Source organism: Ammospiza caudacuta, chromosome 3, assembly GCF_027887145.1.
Source record: "Ammospiza caudacuta isolate bAmmCau1 chromosome 3, bAmmCau1.pri, whole genome shotgun sequence".
NCBI classification, from domain to species: Eukaryota; Metazoa; Chordata; class Aves; order Passeriformes; family Passerellidae; genus Ammospiza; species Ammospiza caudacuta.
The window spans coordinates 89,337,423-89,356,225 of record NC_080595.1 but is presented as its reverse complement, the minus strand read 5'-3'; the positions used below and the strand labels follow the sequence as shown (position 1 = coordinate 89,356,225).

Here is an 18,803-nt window from a genome sequence, read left to right as displayed (position 1 = left end):
TATGACTGTACACAGGCACAGCCCAAAACCGCATTCCAGCTAACAGCCATGAAAGCACTAGTCCATTCTTTGAGAATACAGAAGCAGAGAACATAACATGAATTAAGCTCTGTCCTATAAGAAACAATCAGCATTTTTACTAGCCTGGTTTTTTTATTATGATTGTCATTTGTGTTCCTGACTTTATATTTTTCTCTCTGTATGCAGCTGTTCCACGCACAAGCGATACACAGTGTAGCTCAGTTCCAGAGCCTAGGTATGGAAGGAGAATTGGCTCTGAGTTTTCAGCAGGCTCTGTTGTTCGGTTTGAGTGTAGTCCTGGCTATCTGCTACAAGGCTCAAAAGCCATCCGATGTCAGTCTGTGCCAAATGCCTTAGCTCAGTGGAACGACACAGTACCAAGCTGTGTAGGTAAGCAATTACATTTACATTGTCTGTTCTGTCACATGTCTCTGAATTAGCATTCAGGAATTGTTTCAGAAAATAGTATTTAACCCATATATTCACTCTCCTTCGATTAATATCAGTCATGCCCAATTTAAAAGAGCAGTTTTCCATATCAAGAAATAATTGAGTACCAGCTGGCTCATAGGCAGTATATTGTTTCATATAATGACTTAGATTATATGAACAAGTGTGATACACATTTTCTTGAACAGTCATTATTTTCATGACTTATCTACAGCTTGAAATAGAAGACAGAATTTAATTCTCCAGAAGTGTCTTTACCTGTTTTATAAGGCAGTGCTTGTGTATTTCTATCACACATAGGATAATGATCTCTTTTTTCAAGCAAAAGCATAATGTACATTGAATGATGATAGCATTTTTAAGAATAACTAATTTTCTTTAGTCTGTCAATAGACCAGCACTGAAATAATGTTTAGCACTAAATTTTTTTTTTGTAAACATTGAAATATTTTTACATTCTCCCTATTTGGATTTTTATTCAAAAGTTGCTATTCCTAAGAATTTACTCTAGCATTAATTAGAGTGTTCTAAAAATAAATGCAGATATCCTATGTTCTGCATATTCTTTTGGGGTTTTTTTTGTTCTGTTTTTTTTTGCTTTTTTTTGTTTGTTTGTATGTTTGGTTTTTTTTTTTGGGGGGGGGGGGTTATGTTTTTTGTTGTTGTTGTTCTGTTTTCCTGAACTTTAATGAACCAAATGTGTATACACTAAAAAACATTCAATGACCTACACCACTTCATTCACTAGATTCAATATTGGAACTATCTTGGGCTGTGGGTAAATTCACATGATTTCTGTCCATCATGATTGTGTTTAATGTTATGTCTTTACAGTTTGTTGTTACTCTAAGTAAGAGATGATAAGCCTCTGCTGCTGTGCTGCTCTAGGCTGCACACATGCAAAATGAAGTTCATTTCTAAATTGTTTATTCGGGCAGGTTGTATGTTATGCTGGATATCATTGATATATTTTAGATAAGATGCATTCTAAGTTCAGATGATTGCTTCATGTCTATGTGTTTATGCTACAAAAGCAGATTATTATAATTATCTTGATCTTAGTAAAATTATTATTACATTTCTGTTGTCTAAAGTGGTTTAAGTTGTGTAATGATTTGTGCTAATACTTTCTTTCAGTGCCATGCAGTGGGAATTTTACTGAGCGCAGAGGTACTATTCTTTCACCAGGTTACCCTGAACCTTATGGTAACAGCTTGAATTGTGTGTGGAAAATCATAGTGACTGAGGGATCAGGTATTCAGGCAAGTCTGTATTCTGTCAAGCATGGAATATTAAGTACTTTGTTTGTTTATTTCTCTAAAAATTTCATGAATTCATAATCCTATAATTGGGGAGTGGGGTACTTGAAATATTAGTGCTTCGGATTTCTCATTATTGTTTTTTGGTTAGCTTTATTTATGTTACTTTATTTTCACATAGGGGTATGAATGAGAAGTGATTAACAAACAGTTTTCTGTTTTAATTGTGTAGTATATTGAAAGCAGGTCCCGATCCTTCAATCTGATATGCAAATACCAACTCTTTCTATCTGCCAGGGTATTACTGAGTCCTTGAGAGTGCTGCAGCTATCTTCACTATCTGTTCATTTACACTTTGAGTAATTATTCAAAATGATGCAACACATGTGCAAAATCCTTCTTACTTACCTCGTGTCATATTTTGTAAAAGTTAACACAATGCAAAAAGTGAATATTGATTTTTCATTTACGTTCCTTTCACTGATATGTCTTTTGTTTGGATCTCTTATTTTTATTTTCTTTGCTATGTGTTCTTTTTTCATTTTGCTGGTTTTAGAACATTTAAAGATGCACATGGCTTTTTGGCCTAAAGAAGTTCTGTGGTCCTGTTTTATAGATCCAGGTCATCAGCTTTGCCACTGAACATAATTGGGACTCCCTTGAAATATACGATGGTGGAGATATGACAGCACCGCGTCTTGGGAGCTTTTCAGGTTAGGATATGCCATGAATTAAAGATACAATTATATATATATAGATATGTATGTGAGGGAACATGTCTTTATTTGTTCACACATATTGATAAGGAGCATATATTCATAATTTCTGATACCATTATGAATTGTTCTTTCTTTTAGAAGGAGACTTCAGGTGACGTAAGGATGTCAATATTCAAATTCAAAGAGATTTTCAGAAGAAAATAGGACACTAAAATGTTTAACTTTGATTAGTGGAATTTGGTTGATAATACTTTCAAAAAAAATCCTTTCTTTTATCTTTCCTGCCCCTCACATATTAGACATTCTTGGATATAAATTGGTACTGACATTCAAGGAACTTCCCTTGATGGCTTTGACTTAACTTATCCTTATTAGCCTGCCTTTCTCATGAAAAAGATGAAGCATTCAATCTTCATCTAAACTCACCAGACCTCACAGAACAAACTGATTTAATACGACTGGAATATAAAAAAAACCCCAGTAATTATTTGTATAAAATACATCAAGCACATATACTTTTTCTCTCTATATGAGACTTTTTAATAGAAAGAGTGTGTTCTGTAAAAGAAGCAGAAAGGGATTAGATCATGAATAATAACCCAGACTCATGATTACTGCTCGGATTCTGATGTAGCTAAAGCAGATGGATTTTTGCCTCAGGTGATTTCACAAACTTTTGAAGTATAGATGCATACTAGATTAGTAAGGAAATGAAGAATCAACTGAAAAATTTACTGGTTAACACAATGCCATAAGGTGTGGCATATCCCTTTGGTCAGTTAAGGGCAGCTGTCCTGGCTGTGTCGCCTCCCAGATTCTTGGCTACCCCCAGCCTCCTCACTTCTTAGATAGCTACACAGACTTTCACACTTTGAGTGTAATGTCTGCCTCTGGAATGAGATTCATTACTCTTTGCTGCCATTGCTGATAGTTGAAAGGGATACAATCTTCTGTAATAATACCATAATGGAATATTTAAGTATGAATCCTATCAGTCCTTATTCCTTTATAAGCCTTTAGACAAAACTTGTATGCTTTTACTGACTCCTAGGAGAGCTGCCTATTTTCCAGACTACAGATTCTCAATCAAAAGTCCAAGAAGTCTGTAAGACTCCCAGTATCCTGCCATGGTATCTGTCTATGTGAGCATTAGATATCTACACATCTCTAGTATGGAGTGTGGATACCTACACTTAAGCTGTCATCAATGATATCTGCTTCTGCCCTTTAAGTACCATTTCTCTCTATTGACAGTAAAGGAAGTCCAAAACAATTAGGACACTACATCTGGTTACCACACTGAAACATATCTTCCATGCTTCATATTCCCAATCCCAGAAAAGGCAGAGGTTAGCAAGTGAACAGTAGAATTCCAGTTAGATCATAGGATCATAAAATCATAGAACAATCCAGGCTGGAAAGGACTTCACAAGACCATTTAGTTCAACCTTTTGTAAGAAAGGAAACCTAGATGATATTGTCCAGTACTCTGTCCAGTTGTATTTTCAAAACCTCCAGTGGTGGAGACTCTGCCATGTCACCTGAGTGGTTGCTGCATGGCATGGTGGTTCCCATGGTAAAAACATTCTTTCCAATGTTAATATGAAGCATTGCCCTGTGCATCTTGGACCTCTTGCCCAAGGATAAGAGGTGTCTTATCCTTGCAGCTCCCAGTGAAGTGAGGAGCCCTTTAGGTACTGGAATACTGTGATAAGGTCCCCTCTGAGCCTTCTTTTCTGCAGGAAGAAGAGACCTAACCCTTTTGGTCTTTTCTCACAGGGTAGGTTCTCCAGCCTTTTATCATTGTTATGGTCCTCCTTTGGACATCTCCAGTCTGTCCTTGTCTTTCTTGCGTTGTGAGAACCAGAATGGAACACAACACTCCACACACAGCCTGACAAAGTGCTGAGAGGAGCAGTATGATTGCTTCTCTATCTCTGCTAGTAATGCTGCTCTGGGTGCAGCTCAGGAACCTATTTGACTTCTTTGCTGCAGCAGTGCACTGCTGATTCATATTCAGCTTCTCCACTGCGACAGTCCCAGGTCCTTTCAGTTGCTCTCCAGTCACACAAATCCTAGCCTGTAGCAGGCTCTTTTGCTTATTCTAACAGACCTGCAGGGCTTTGCACTTGTCTCTGTTAAAGTTCATACCATTCTTACTAGTCTACTCTTTCAGTCTCTCCAGGTCTCTCTGATGTCAGCCCCTCCACTCAGTTCAGTGTCAGCAGCAAACTTGGTGAGAGTGCTTTCAATCCTACCACACAAATAATTTCTGAAGATACTGAAACTGTGTGGGGACCACTATCAGTCCCTGGGGTTTCCATTTGTGACAGATAGCCATCCTGAATGATTCCCTTGAAAGAAGCAATTATGAGAATTTAAAACCAGCCTCTTTTATTTCCCACAGTACAATAGGATCTACCTTCTCATCTTAATGATTATCACCCTTTAAGAAAGTAAAAGACTGGTGGTAAATGTTACCAGGTCCTAAAAAGGAACAGAACTGCCAAGTGACACTTGTTCATTAAAAAGTATAATAGTAATTGTGAGTTAACATCCTCATTGTTACAGGACACCTTAAACATCCTTAAATATATTTCAAATCCTTTATCAGTACTGTTGAGGAATACAGGTGGTGCTGGTAGCTGCGTGAGCAGCTGCAATTCAAGCTGCTCATGGAGCTCTGGGTGGTGCAGCCAGAGGCAAGAAGCCTTGAACCTTGCGCAGCAAAGGGCCTGGGGAAATGTAGTTCAGCCTCGTGAGAGGACACTCAAAGACATGGCAGGAACTGAGGAATAGGGAAGAAGATACTTTTGTGAGTGATGAGACTGTGAGGGTGAAAAAGCTCACAGATTTCCTGGCTGGGATTCTCCCTGGAAGCATCAGCTGGAGCTGTTTCAGTGTAAGTGCACTGTGAATAAATGGCTTTATGGAATGAGATATTTGAGAATCTGCTGCAGGAGACCCAGGGTGGAATCTGTGACGAAGCCTGGTCTGACTGTGGGGGTGGGGTGTGCAGGCAGTGAAACGGGGACTCATCAGATCCCTGGAGCTGCCTGCTGGGAATGGGCTCTGGTCCCTGCTGTGAAGGTCTTTGGCGGTGGGAGTGTGACCAGCCTGTCTGGATGGTCAGACAGGGAGGTTTCCTTAACAGATACTAAGAACAGTCCTTCTTCCAGGGAGATGCTTCACTGTTTTCTGTACTCCAGGGTACTATTGTGTGATGTCATTGCTCTGTGCTGTCTGAATTTGGATACTTTGAGTCTCTGTGTCAAACAGTAAACACCTTCCTTAAAGACCAGCTTGTCATGTTTCAGCTCCTCCAGTTATATCAAGATTTTGCTTAATTCATTTTTAGTTTTAGAAGTATTTACCAGTTCCTAGTTTAGATTGTAGACTTAGGAAGATAATTCTTTTCAGCACGTCTTAAGCCCAAATTTCAGACTTATACCTAGGCTGCTGACAGTTACTTTAGAAACAGAAAATGCCCCACAGGAAATGAGAATTTTACTTATGCATCCACCATTAAAGTTTATAAGTTACTTGATACTGTCTTTGAGGGTAATCATAGAAAATGATGTAATTTTTATCCTCAGTAAGTCTTCTGGCTTTAGACAGTAGAATATGAGTTACATGGTATCATGTGATAATAAAGTACCTGTTTATCAGACTTAGCAATTCTAGTGGCAAAGAATGCATCCAGAGTTAGTGACAAGTTTGTGTAACACACAAAGCAAGCAGTTTTATTATGGATATTTGAATTAGGAAAAGCTGCATGTTGTTTTGGGGTTTTATTTAATCTGTTGCACCTGTTTCTTAATTTTTCGTCATATCCTCTGAATTAGCATAAGTGGTTGAAATATTATTGTGGGAAGAAGGTGTGGAGTATATACAAAAAAATCTGGACTTCTTTGTTCTGAATTGCAGGTTTTATAGAAATGTGAGGAAACAGGAAAATGGCAGTTGAGCTTGTCATCATAATCCAGTCTTTTATTTATGTGATTTTTTTTTTCTCTTTACATCTCTTTTTACTCTGTCCAAGTCAATAAGGCTGCCTCTAAACATGATGGGATCTTGTTTGATTGTACTTACTCTTATTCCCTCTTATTGTTGGGCTTGTAATCAAACTTTTCCTGCAACTTCAGGAGAAAAACAAGACAGAACACAGCAAAATATCTGATTCCCCTGAAGAGAATGAGAAGAAAATAAGCCTGTCTGATTCAGTCCTGGTTATGTCTTTTCTATACGAAACTCGGATCAGCATGCTATAGTTCATTCCATAACTTTTATTTTTCCAGGTACAACTGTGCCAGCATTGTTGAATAGCACCTCCAATCAACTTTACCTTCATTTTCACTCTGACATTAGTGTGGCAGCAGCTGGTTTTCATCTGGAATACAAAAGTAAGACTCCTAGTTTTTTGAAACTTACTCAGGAAAAGCATGCATATTAAAAGGGAAACAGATGTTTTACTTTATTTTTCTTTTTTGCTTTCTTGTTTGGGTGGTTTTTTTTTTGTTTGTTTGTTTTTTGGTTTTTTTGTTTTTTTGGGTTTTTTTTTCCTGAGTACTAAGCCTTGTATAAGTGGTATTTATTAAACTGAAATTTAAAATGAAGTGACATTTGAAATTGATGGAAAACCGCTTTCACAAATTAGCATCACATAACAAATCAACCTGGCAATTCAAAACAGCATTTTTTAAATGTGAGTTTTAATATTGATGTGGGTTTTCTTAACTTATTTCAGCTTAGTTCAGAAATTTAGGTGACCAAAAAGAAAAAAGTAGGAGTGAATTTCCCTGCTTGAAAATAGATAAAACCAGAGAAAATAGCATATTTTTTCCTAATCATATGTGCATTTATGTATGCCTTGTCGTTATTTTCTTTCCTTCAAATTATTTTCTCTCAACAAATTGCTATAATTGCAAAAAACCAACATTTTAATCCCAGAGCTAGAAGAAAACACAACAGTTACCTTGGTAAATCATTGGCATTATAAACAGAATAACCTAACAACTTTTATGGCAAATTCTGCTATATATCAACTTTTTGTATGTTTTCTGAGAAACTTCATTCTAAAATACAGAGCTGTGGAGTTATAAACATGTGGATTACCTCCCATAATCATATTTAATTCAAACACTTTTGTATTATTACATCTCTCCATAACTTAAAATAATATAGAATAATAGTTACACATAGCTCATGTGATTTTAATTAGAAGTAGGTATTGCTGAGAATAGTCTACTATTTATAAAGTACAATGATGAATCGAGTGTCTGATGACTGCTTAGATGTAGGTCACAAAGAAAATCCTTATAATTTTTGAATCATCCTCTCCTTTTTCAAAGGCCATTCAAGAACTTTTTGAAAATGGAGTTAGCTTTTATATTTCATTTAGCCCAAGAATAATATCTAAAAATGGTAATGTTGTTTTCAATGTTTTGAAGAAGTACACAGAAGTAAATAAACATGGATGATTTTTAATAAGTTCTATTTAGGATTGAAATAGAAAATTGTAAAGAAAATATAAAGCTGAAAGAATTTGAAAGACTAGATTTTCAGCTCATAATAAATATTTGAATATGACTGTAGTCACAAGTTAGTCCTATGTTTTCATTTAATTCCCTGCACATTTCAAGTATTTATATGCACGTATGTTATATGAGTTATTTTGATACAATCAAAATTCTAGAGGTGATGTAGAATGCAAATAGGAATATTACCTCTGCAGGAATTTTCTTAGAATCTACTATTTTGAGAAAGAATTTTTTTGTTTGGTTGTTTTTGGTTTTATTTTTGACTGGAGACTCCTCCCCCACAGTTTTTCCTCCTGCGGTATTTCTCTTTGACCTACAGTGAAACTATAATTCCATATGAAGCATAAATAAGTACACATTAATTCTAGAAAGTCATAGAATGAACATTTAACATTTTCATATTTTACTGTATCAGTTTTATTTTCTCTGCAACTCAACTCCTGAAAAAAAATCTGTTCTGTTAACAAGTAAAATCACTTAGATTTATACTTTTGTTTGTCTCTTAAGTGCCAATTTCCCCACTGTGCTCTGTTAAAGCATCAATTGGACTTCAGTGGTGCTAATATTTCAAGGCCAGTGTTTCTTAGAAGTGCACCTCAGTACAGGTCAAGGCAGCAATGTTGAGCTTTCAGAGCTCTTGGTAGTCTGACAGGAAAGAAAAGAATTTGTTTCTTATGTGGCTACGTGGTCTCTTGCAGGGCTAGTAGGACTACAGTACATCTCTCTGTGTGACTGAACATGGAAACTGAGCAAGTTCCCACAGAAAGAATTTACAGATTTACGTTGAGCAGTCACCTCTTCAGATCAAGAAAAAAGCAGAGAAGGAAATACTTTTCTCTGCAGATATTGCTAGTATTTGATTATGAATTCTGAAGTCTCTGCTTGTTTGGTCACCTAATATTTGAAGCAGCATCTGAAAAATAAATACCTTTGGTTCAGAAGGCAATCTAAAATTTGGAATAAAACATCATTTTGCTAAAGGGTTGTGTTAATAAAGAAAATACAAAAATATCACCTATCTGGGAAAAAAGCATTCAATGTGAAATGCTATGTTAGAACATCAGATACTTTCAATAAATGTAAAAAAAAATATTAAATAAGGAGAAATATATGAATAGTCATATACTCATAGAATATGCTGAGTTATAAGGAACCCATTGGGATCATTGAATCCAACTCCTGGCCCTGCACACCTGCATTGTTTGTTTGTCCCTTTATTCTTTCTAGATAAAATGCTTTGCAGATGTAACTTTCAGGTATAATCAACTCCTAAAAATGACATTAATCTATTAAAAAGTTTCTGAAAGAAGGTTGTGAGGACAGTGAAGGGCCTTGAGGAGAAGCTGTGTGAGGAGCAGCTGAGGGTTCTTGGTCTCTTCAGCCTGGAGGACACTGAGGGGAGACTTCACTGCAGTCACAGCTCCTTGTGAGGCGAAGAGGAGGGACATACACTGATCTCTGCTCTGTGGTGACAGTGACAGAACCAAGGGAATGGCCTGAAGCTGTGTCAGGGGAGGTGTAGGTTGGATATCAGGAAAAAATTCTTCACCCAGAGTGTGGTTGGGCACTGGAACAGCTCCCCAGGGCAGTGGTCACAGCACCAAGTCTGACAGAGCTCAAGAAGCATTTGGAGAATTCTCTCAGTCACACAGTGTGACTCTTGGGATGTCCTGTGCAGAGCAAAGAGTAGGATTTGATGATCCTTTTGGGTCCCTTCCAAATAAGCGTATTCTGTGAGTCTGTGATATAATTAATTCTCTAGGGGAAAGACAGTTAGGAATTAGAGTGAAGACAATTAGTTTTCCTGCTATAGATACTAACAGAAAATATCAATTGACATTAAGAAGCTGTTCAGCACCTTGAGTCCAAATTTCAAATCCAAATCCTACATCAGCAGACTACAGCAGGGATAGAAGACATTAAGTGGACCTAGTGGTGTTTAATCTAGCCTTACCTTTTACATAAATTACAAATTAGAATAATAGCTGAAACTGCTCTAAAATAACCATTACAGTATTCTGCAGAACCCTGATGTCCTTATATAAAAAGTCTTCATTACAGCATTAGAAAGTGAGACTTATTTAGGAACATTCCCTTCATCACAGAAGAAATTCTAAGGAACAAGGCGCAACAGAGGAAAGTGTCCTTAAGGCGCTACTAAATTGTTTACTCACAATAAAAACTATGCCTCTACAACTTGCACATCATATTTTAGAATAAATGGAGAACTATTTCTATTTAGAAGATATTTCACCAGTGTAAATGCTATAAACATGCCTGAGTTTGGATCACTATGTAGGGAAAACTTTACTTCAGTAAGATATATTTAATTTGCTATCATTTGATCACATATATTCTACATTGTATATTGTTTTGAAGTAACTTTATAGAAATTCATAAATGCTTTATGCAAGTTTCATCAGCTGATGAAAGCTTATTCAAATCATAAATATTTCAAGATAATTCAAATGTTCGAATAAGAATAGCTATATTTCTTGAAACATTTTCTTCCTTTTAACAATGTCTTTCTCTTGCCCTGTCCATTTGCAAGTTTTTTCTATGTATGTCTTTATTTTCATGGGAAAGATCTGGACAGTGTGCTCCTGCAAACCTAAATCTACGTCTAATCTACACAGTGCGTAGGTTTCCTTTGTAGCCTTCAAGAACACACAAGTCTTAAAGCAAATAATATAACTTTGCCAATTACTTTAGGATGTTTTTGTGTTAGACATTAATAATGTAAAAGTTCATTTGCCCAAGTTAAGTGGTCTACTGAATTTGTATGCTAAAGTCAGATTGATGACTTAGATTTTTTTTCCTTTGTTTCATTGTTATTTGTTGGGGTTTTTTTGCTCTTTTATTTGTTTGGGTTTTGGTTCTGTTTTTATTTTCAAGTCAGATACACAAATTCATATTAAAATAAATAATTGATCAGTGCCTTAGAAAAATTTCCTTGTAGTCACAACAGAATTGTAAGTATTGTTGAGGACTACTGTGTGGTTTCCTGTTATTTCACAAGGGCTGTAGGTTTTCAAACTGGTTGCAGCAACCTGTGGTTAACAAAGCAGTAAAATATGCAACAGGTTACTGTAGAAAATATGAGAATTAATAATTTAACTAATCCTTCATATGCACGTGCTAGAATCAATAACAAACATAATTATTTTCACTACCACCAGCAAGTCAAATCAAAGAGTGTTTTGTTGCATTCCTAATATGTACAACAGTAGGAAGAATAAATATCCCTTTTATTTGATTTAATTACTTTTAATATAATGAATGAAGGAATCAACTATCCAAATGGTTTGTTCTGGAAATGTGACTGTTTAATTCCACTGCATTTGTGACCACCAATCTTTTAAGCTTGGTCTTAAAACCTCATGTATTTATTCAGTGGTAGTTTAAATGTTTTCCTTAATATTCAAACAAATGAAAAAAAATAAAAAGTCTGGAAATAATTGCTTTTCTCCACATGCTGCTTGGACTTCTCATTTAGAGTCAAGTTTGTTTTAGTAAAAACTGAATATATGCTGAATATTGATATATAGGTTTAGGCCACCTTTTTAAATTCCTATAAGTATCTATCTATCTATCTATCTATCTATCTATCTATCTATCTATCTATCTAATCTATCTCAACAAATTAAGAGGTTAGAATTAGATTTTTCAGTAAAAATGTTCTTCTATGTAAACAATGTTTTTATAGTGTCATCCAGCTCTACTAACCTGAATTAGGATATATGGCACAGGTCAGCATCACTCATTTTGTGAGCTTTTAGTTTACTGCTATACCAAGAGTATGGACTATGTATGAGAACATAATCTTACTTTTAACCAACATCTCCTTTTCTGAAGCCACTCTATCATGTCTTTTCAAGTGTTGAAGGTTCTTGGCAGCTGAAATAAAAGATTCACTGGTAAGGGAACTAGAGAGCAATTGACTGTCTTTTGTAGTACTTCTCTATCATGAAGATATCTAATAATTTAAAAGATAAAAATCAGACTAGCAGAGAATAAAATATATTCTTCCAAGTAACAGGTTATATTTCAGAGGTTCAGTTTAAGATCTTTCATGCAATTTGGATTTTAGTGTAGCTCTTCAGTGCAAGTCTTTTCTGTTTCCCCATGTTAAAGCAGGTGTGAATCATAAACATGCCATTTTTAATTTAGCAGGTCCTGATCCTGTCAATATATCTGTGCAACTTACTAGATGTTGACAAGAATCTGATCTCTCTGCAGTAACTCATTGAGATAAAGACATTTTCTAGGCTAGTGTCTGAAGCATGAAGTTTTGAAAGGGACAGCTTGGATTTTGATATACACCATCATCAAAAGGGAAAGAGCAATTCACTCCAGCTTGATGTTTGTGATATAGCAAAGCATAATGTGTTCTTGTTAGCTGCATAGTGTGGGAGGAATTGAAAAACGAAAGCTTGATGACTTTTGGTCCAGCTGTCAAGACATTCTTGTGCTGTCCAGTTCTCAGCTTTCTAAAATGGACACTAATGGGCATTCACATTGTCAGATATGCCAGGAAGGATTTTCTTTCTGCCAGCAGTGGCAGTGATGTTTGGACAGAATTTGAGGTAATTGTAGGCATGGATATAATTATGTAAGTAAAGCATATTTGTCTTATGCCACAGCAGAGTCAAGAAAGTGTTTAGCAAACAGTAAGTGGAAGAAGGTCAGGGAGAGGGTTATCACTCTTGACATTGATGTGTTCTATTTTGTACTGCATAGCAGAAGCTGAGCTCTGAAAAGTATGCACTTAAGAAATCTTTGCTCCTTTTTTGATTGCTTGGATTTGACATTTAACATGTTTTCCCTGTGTTAGTGACTGTTCACATACAACCTAGTTTAATAATGTATTTACGAGTCTCTGAATATTTAAGATTCCAAGTTTGTCCTCAGATACCAGAATTTGTTTGCTTTCTCTCAAGCATTCTTCTGATGTTTGGACCTGTTCTAACTAAATTAATTTTCAAACTACACTGGGCTAGTATTATGGAATGTTTGGAAGAACAGAGATTTGAGGATTCAGAATAGTATTTGATTCTGCTTTCAACTTTCTCTTGCTTTTGGGGTAGTAATATTGCTTCTTAATTTCAGGTATATCAAAGAAGTCAAAATGTTTTATGACATTCTATAGAATATTCTATAATTTGCATCATTTTTCAGACCAAAGAAGTAGTGTATACAAAATGTTTTGAAAAGTATAAGCAGCTAGCAGAAAAAAACTTTTTAACATAATTATTAGAATCTGTTAAATATAAATGCACAGTATGCCACAATCTCACTTACATAGAAATTTAATTTGAAGGTTTTTGATTGATCATAGTCTGTTTAAATTCTATATGCTATTCAACCAATGATGGATATAACAAGCACATTAGTAGTGTTGCTGTGCATCCACTGTTACAGCTGTTTCTGTAACTCAGAAAAATATGTAAAAAGTAACTTTAGTCATACAGATCCAAGCCTGTTACTCTCAATATACAGGAATGCTGAGTTCCAAAATACAAATTTCTTGATGACAGGAAGTGAACCTCAAATTTATATTCACAGAATTCAGCAAGTACATAGATATCTGTAAGCAATTTAGTCACTGCATCTTTGTCAGGTGCTTATTTATTTAAAAACAGTTATCTTGGAGCAGATCTTTTTAAATTTTATTTTCTATTCAAGAACGAGAAGGGTGAGAAAATGCAGAAACAAGCGTTGATTTTCTTCAGTTGCATCTGAACACTGGATTTGCAAATTAGTGAACAGCAGTCTGTATATGGTAATTTGAATTACTGAGATGAGGTATTGCATTTCACTTAATGCTGAAACAGTTTGTGTGAATGCATATCACAGCTATTTAGTACCTATACTCCTCAAACTTTCCAGATGCAAATACTTTTATGATATTGTGGAATACAGGCTGATTGACCAAAAGAATTATACTAGTTAACCTGCAGCAAAACCCAAACCATTGAAGTTAATGACAATATCTCCATGATTATTTGGAACATTGCAGTTCCACACAGTGACCACACATGAGATTCCTAGTGGCCATGGAAAGTCACCATAACATCATTTGAAAGTTGATTATATTGGAAGAATATAAAAATTTGTAAATTCTACGACAGGAATTTCTGAAAATCTTTAAAACACATTCATATATTTTCCTAAATTATAAATTCCAGAAGACAAAATAACTGCTTCATGGAGATCCCATTATTTGCAACTATTAAATTTTTCTTTATTTGATAATTTGAAATTTTTTTGTTTGATACTTCTTGCATAATTTGTTATGAAGCCTTTACTTCATACCTTGATGGTTTTCACTCAGAATTTGAACGGCTTGACAATACCTTCAATTCCTGAAAAAAGTGAAATGTAGTGAAACTCAAGGGCACAGGACTAACAAAGAACATTCAGGACCATAGAACTTAATTTCAGGAAAGAAAAAAATGGCACAGCAATCACAATTTCCTGTGAAAGTATAAAAGCTATTTCAGACTTCCTTGTGCTTTATCAGGAAAAATATATTTACTTCAGCTAAAACTTGGAAAAGAGTGGAATTGTGTGAAATTTTTATTTGTGCATTTAATTTTTGTAAGGCATTTATATTTGAATGATGAAAAGTACATACATAATGGTTTACGGCATAAAGTAAAAATTATGTCTGTATGAAAATGTGTGATCAATATTTCCTGTAAGAAAATTGTATTTCCCGAGAAAGGCTAGGGTCTCAGTGAATAATATCAGATATTGTTTCATGATGAACTATCTGAAGCAACAGACTAACATGTCACATATCAGAATACAGTCAATATTGTCAAATAATGCAATTTCTGTACTAAACACAGTCCAGCTGCACATGCTGTCACCAAACAGGTTAGATTTCATAGGAAGATATTGAGAGTAGTAGTAAGGGGTTTTTTTCCATGCAACTGAATTGAAGGATGCACAGGATCTCATTCAGCAAAGTATCATGTTTCTCTGCTCTTTACAGAATTTTGTGCTAATCAATTCTCAAAATATCTTCTCACACATTATCGAAATTCCATTCTTGGCTTCTATGGATCATATCCTCATAAAACATAAAAAACAACATAAAAATGTTTCAGGAGTAATTTTCTCAAACAAATATTTAACAATTAAAATTGTATTTAAGACTGATATTTGACTTCATAAAAGGTCTTTCACATGAAGGAAATGAGATTCTGTTGTCAGACCATGAACTTACAAATTGCTTCTTCCGGTCCTTGTGTTTGCAAGAAAAATCTTAAAAGCACAGAATTACTTAATCTACTCTCCTGTTTGTCAACTGTCTTGTTCATTTGCAGTATTTTCACTTGGAAAAGTTGATATTTAATTTTCAGTAGTGTTGACTAGCAAACTCCTTAGATAGCACACAAGGCAAAACAATGATACGCACTTGACAAAAAGCAGAATTTTGTACTTTAGGTTGCCAAATTAGGTGAACAAATTTAAGAAATTGCTAATAATGGAGAATCTTTGTTAAACTAATATTTTGTTTTCTCACATCTGGCTTAAAAACAATTAAGAACAGACTATCCAGTGACACCTATGCAAATACTGAGTTTTGGATTAAAGTACTAAATTTCAATGTCTAAATGTCTTTATAGTCCATGGAGTTGCCTAAAAATAAGGAACCACCAATAAATTCTGCTCATTTATTGTTGAAAAGAGAGAATATGCATAAAATGTATTCCATTTTTCTCTCTCCACTACCTTCACAAGGATAAAAAAGGACTAAAAAACCCCAGTAAAGCAAAATGAGCAAACAAATAAAACCTATGATTTTTAACAAGCTAAAATCATAATACTGCTTTGGAGACTATAAAACTGTGTAGTGTGTCATAGCAATGTGACCTGGTAATTGGTCACAGTGTATAATCTTTGTGCTTCAGCCATACCACTCATATTCTGTAGAACAGTTGTGAAAACTTCTGTGTTTTAAACAAAATTTCAGTTTATTGTTGAAATTAATTCTTAATTAATGTTTTCTTAAATACCCATAATTCTGTGGAAATAATTCATTAAGGCAGAGAATATCAGTGAAGACCTGCTGTCCACTTATCTATGTTTTTTTCAATCTTTGCCTTTACTTTTTCCAGCTGTAGGTCTTGCTGCCTGTCCAGAACCAGTAATTCCTAGCAATGGGATCAAATCAGGAGATAGATATATGGTGAATGATGTTTTGTCATTTCAGTGTGAGCCAGGATATACATTACAGGTATTTCTTTCTTTTTTTTTTTCTTTGAATAATACACTGTGGAATGATTGCCAAGAATAAAATGCCAAGAGACTGGTCCAAAACATATTCTAATGAAGAGTCTGTAGTGTGTACATAGAGGTGATTTAGGTGGAGCCTATGTGAGTGCTCCCAAATGATAAAGCTACAAAAGTGTGGCATTTCTGTCCCTCAGTAAATCTGGGCTGGGAAATTTTGTCTTAGATCATCAACATACCATTGAGCAGTAAAGGCCATCAAAATGGACACTGAAATAACATGGAGAAAATGTTTTCTCTAGAAAATTTTTATAGTACTATACTATAGAGTGCTGTGTTTCTTCCTTTTGGGGGATTTATTTATCTAGGCTGCTATATAATTGCTTTTCATATAATTGCCAAGAGATGTTTGTTTAGTTCCTCATTGCTGTGATCCTGGTCGCTGCTTCTGAGCTGTTATGACTGAAATATATTTAGGTAAACATCTGATTTATGGCTAAGCTTATAGCAGTGATTTGACAGGAAATAAGTGAAAAAACTAAGCCTATACTAATGGTTTCCTATGGAGATGGGAAATGATCTCCATATAACACAATTAATTTAATATAAAAACCAGCCATCTAATCTCAATCAGCTGTTTAGATTTTTATTGTGACACTAATCAGCCTTACTCCTCCAAGGACTGATTCATACTAAGGTTTCGTGTTAGAACAGGAACTTTACTCTTAAAGTATCATTCTTCATCAGCAATATCAAAAGGTTAACACAGGTATCAAACTTGAAACTGCTTAGATTTATTGGGGTGATCTCTACTTGTATTGCCCATCATACTGCAGACTCTTTTATCCCTACCTTTTTCAACTTTTAGAAATATCTAAATCTTGCATATTGAAAAAGGGCATCATTATTCAGTTTTTAATTACATGGATTAGAAATGGATACATGCTCAAGATACAGCATGATCAAATATTCTGTCTATACTTAAAGTAGTACTGGTGAAACACTGATGTGGAGTGATAACAGTAGGATAGGAATAGTTCAGAAGTGATTGGAATAAGTACAGGACAACTTTTGAAGATATGCATTGTTAGCCCTGGCTTGATGCTTTGGATGTACTCTTACTTACAAAAACAATCAGAATGCAAGTTCATAAATACGGTATTATTATAAAATAATGATACATTTTTTAGGAGGAGAGCTGCACACAAAAAAACTCTCATCTGTATTAAAGCTAAATTTAAATGCACTGTGTATATCACTATCACAAAACCATATAATGTCTTTTGTCTGTGGGCAGCTCTTATCTGTAGCCCTCTCATATGACTAACTGGACTTTTTCTATATACTTACAGGGATTCTATTATTAAATACTTTCTTAAAATTTCATAGCATATTGTTCCTTAACTGTGTATATTCCAACTGTAAACCTCTTTTTCAATAATCTAAAATTTTAATACTAGCTGTGGAAGCTGACATATGTAAAACCTAGTTTTATGAGCTTGTTCAAAGTGTAAAACAAAGATCTTCAATATCCAAATTCAGTAGAAAATAGTTTGAATATTTTCAAAATATTGATAAAATTGCTATGCTGTATGGACTCTGCTGTAAGAAAGTTCATATGTATATATATATATAGCATGTTAGTCAGACAGGACAAGTAAAATAGGATCCAAATTAAAGAGAAATAATAATTAAAATAGTGTTCAATGAGGCACAGTATGTTTTCTATTCAACAAATATAGACCAGCATAACTTTTTATAATTTTTTTTTCTCTTTAGCTGTGAATTTATCCTCAATCTTTAGAGAACATATTCACAGCTAGCAATAACAATCAGCTGTGGATTAGTTTATAATTGAGACTTACCAGAAAAGTCATAGAGCTCAAACTACTACCTGGAGATGCATAAGAAACATAATTGCTAGCTGTAGGATTAAGTGTCTCCCCACAGGAGGGAATTTTAAAAGACTGAAATCAGAGTGTGCTCTTGTTGGAAAGAGGCTTGAAGCTAGAGGAATCATTTAATTTTATTTTTCAAAAGATCCTTTATAGGCTATTTAATGTTTTTCCTGACTGTGCTACTTAAATTTCATCTTCCCCCCTTAATTCACATCAGAGAAATGCAATCACAGAAAACTAGAAAAAGAGAATAAAATAAAATAATGCAATCTTGGAAGGCTAGAAAGTGAAACAAGGAATATTGCATTAATTAAATTATTCAAAACTTCATCCATTTTGCAAGTAACTAAGATGACACAGTAAGTGCATGCACTTATTTTCCTTTAGTAATGTAGCTTTTAAGAAAAATATTTTTATTGAATTATCAATTTGGAGTGTTTTTAGAAGAAAAAGACTAATTTACTTTTCATTATTTTAGTGAAAACTGATCCTTTTTTCCTTCCAAGTAATTTTCTGTATGACTTTTAGTTTGGCTTTCAGAACGTGATTGCCTAAATATACTTAACTAAATGATTAATTAAAGGAGTTTTATTCCATGCAGTTCTATATGAAGTTTATTCAAGGTAGAGTGTAAACATTCCAAATGGTGTGGAAGAAATGTTATCAAATGGA

General features: G+C 34.6%; 1 protein-coding gene across 1 annotated transcript in view; it reads left to right on the top strand.

Annotated features, from left to right (window-relative positions):
- CSMD1 (CUB and Sushi multiple domains 1) overlaps positions 1-18,803 on the top strand; it is a 1,059,051-nt gene that overhangs the window by 909,384 nt on the left and 130,864 nt on the right. Inside the window, exons 34-38 of the mRNA XM_058802826.1 lie at positions 208-411; positions 1,609-1,733; positions 2,347-2,443; positions 6,748-6,852; positions 16,119-16,237. Coding sequence (XP_058658809.1) covers positions 208-411; positions 1,609-1,733; positions 2,347-2,443; positions 6,748-6,852; positions 16,119-16,237 — 650 coding nt within the window. The remainder of the gene's footprint in view (positions 1-207; positions 412-1,608; positions 1,734-2,346; positions 2,444-6,747; positions 6,853-16,118; positions 16,238-18,803) is intronic.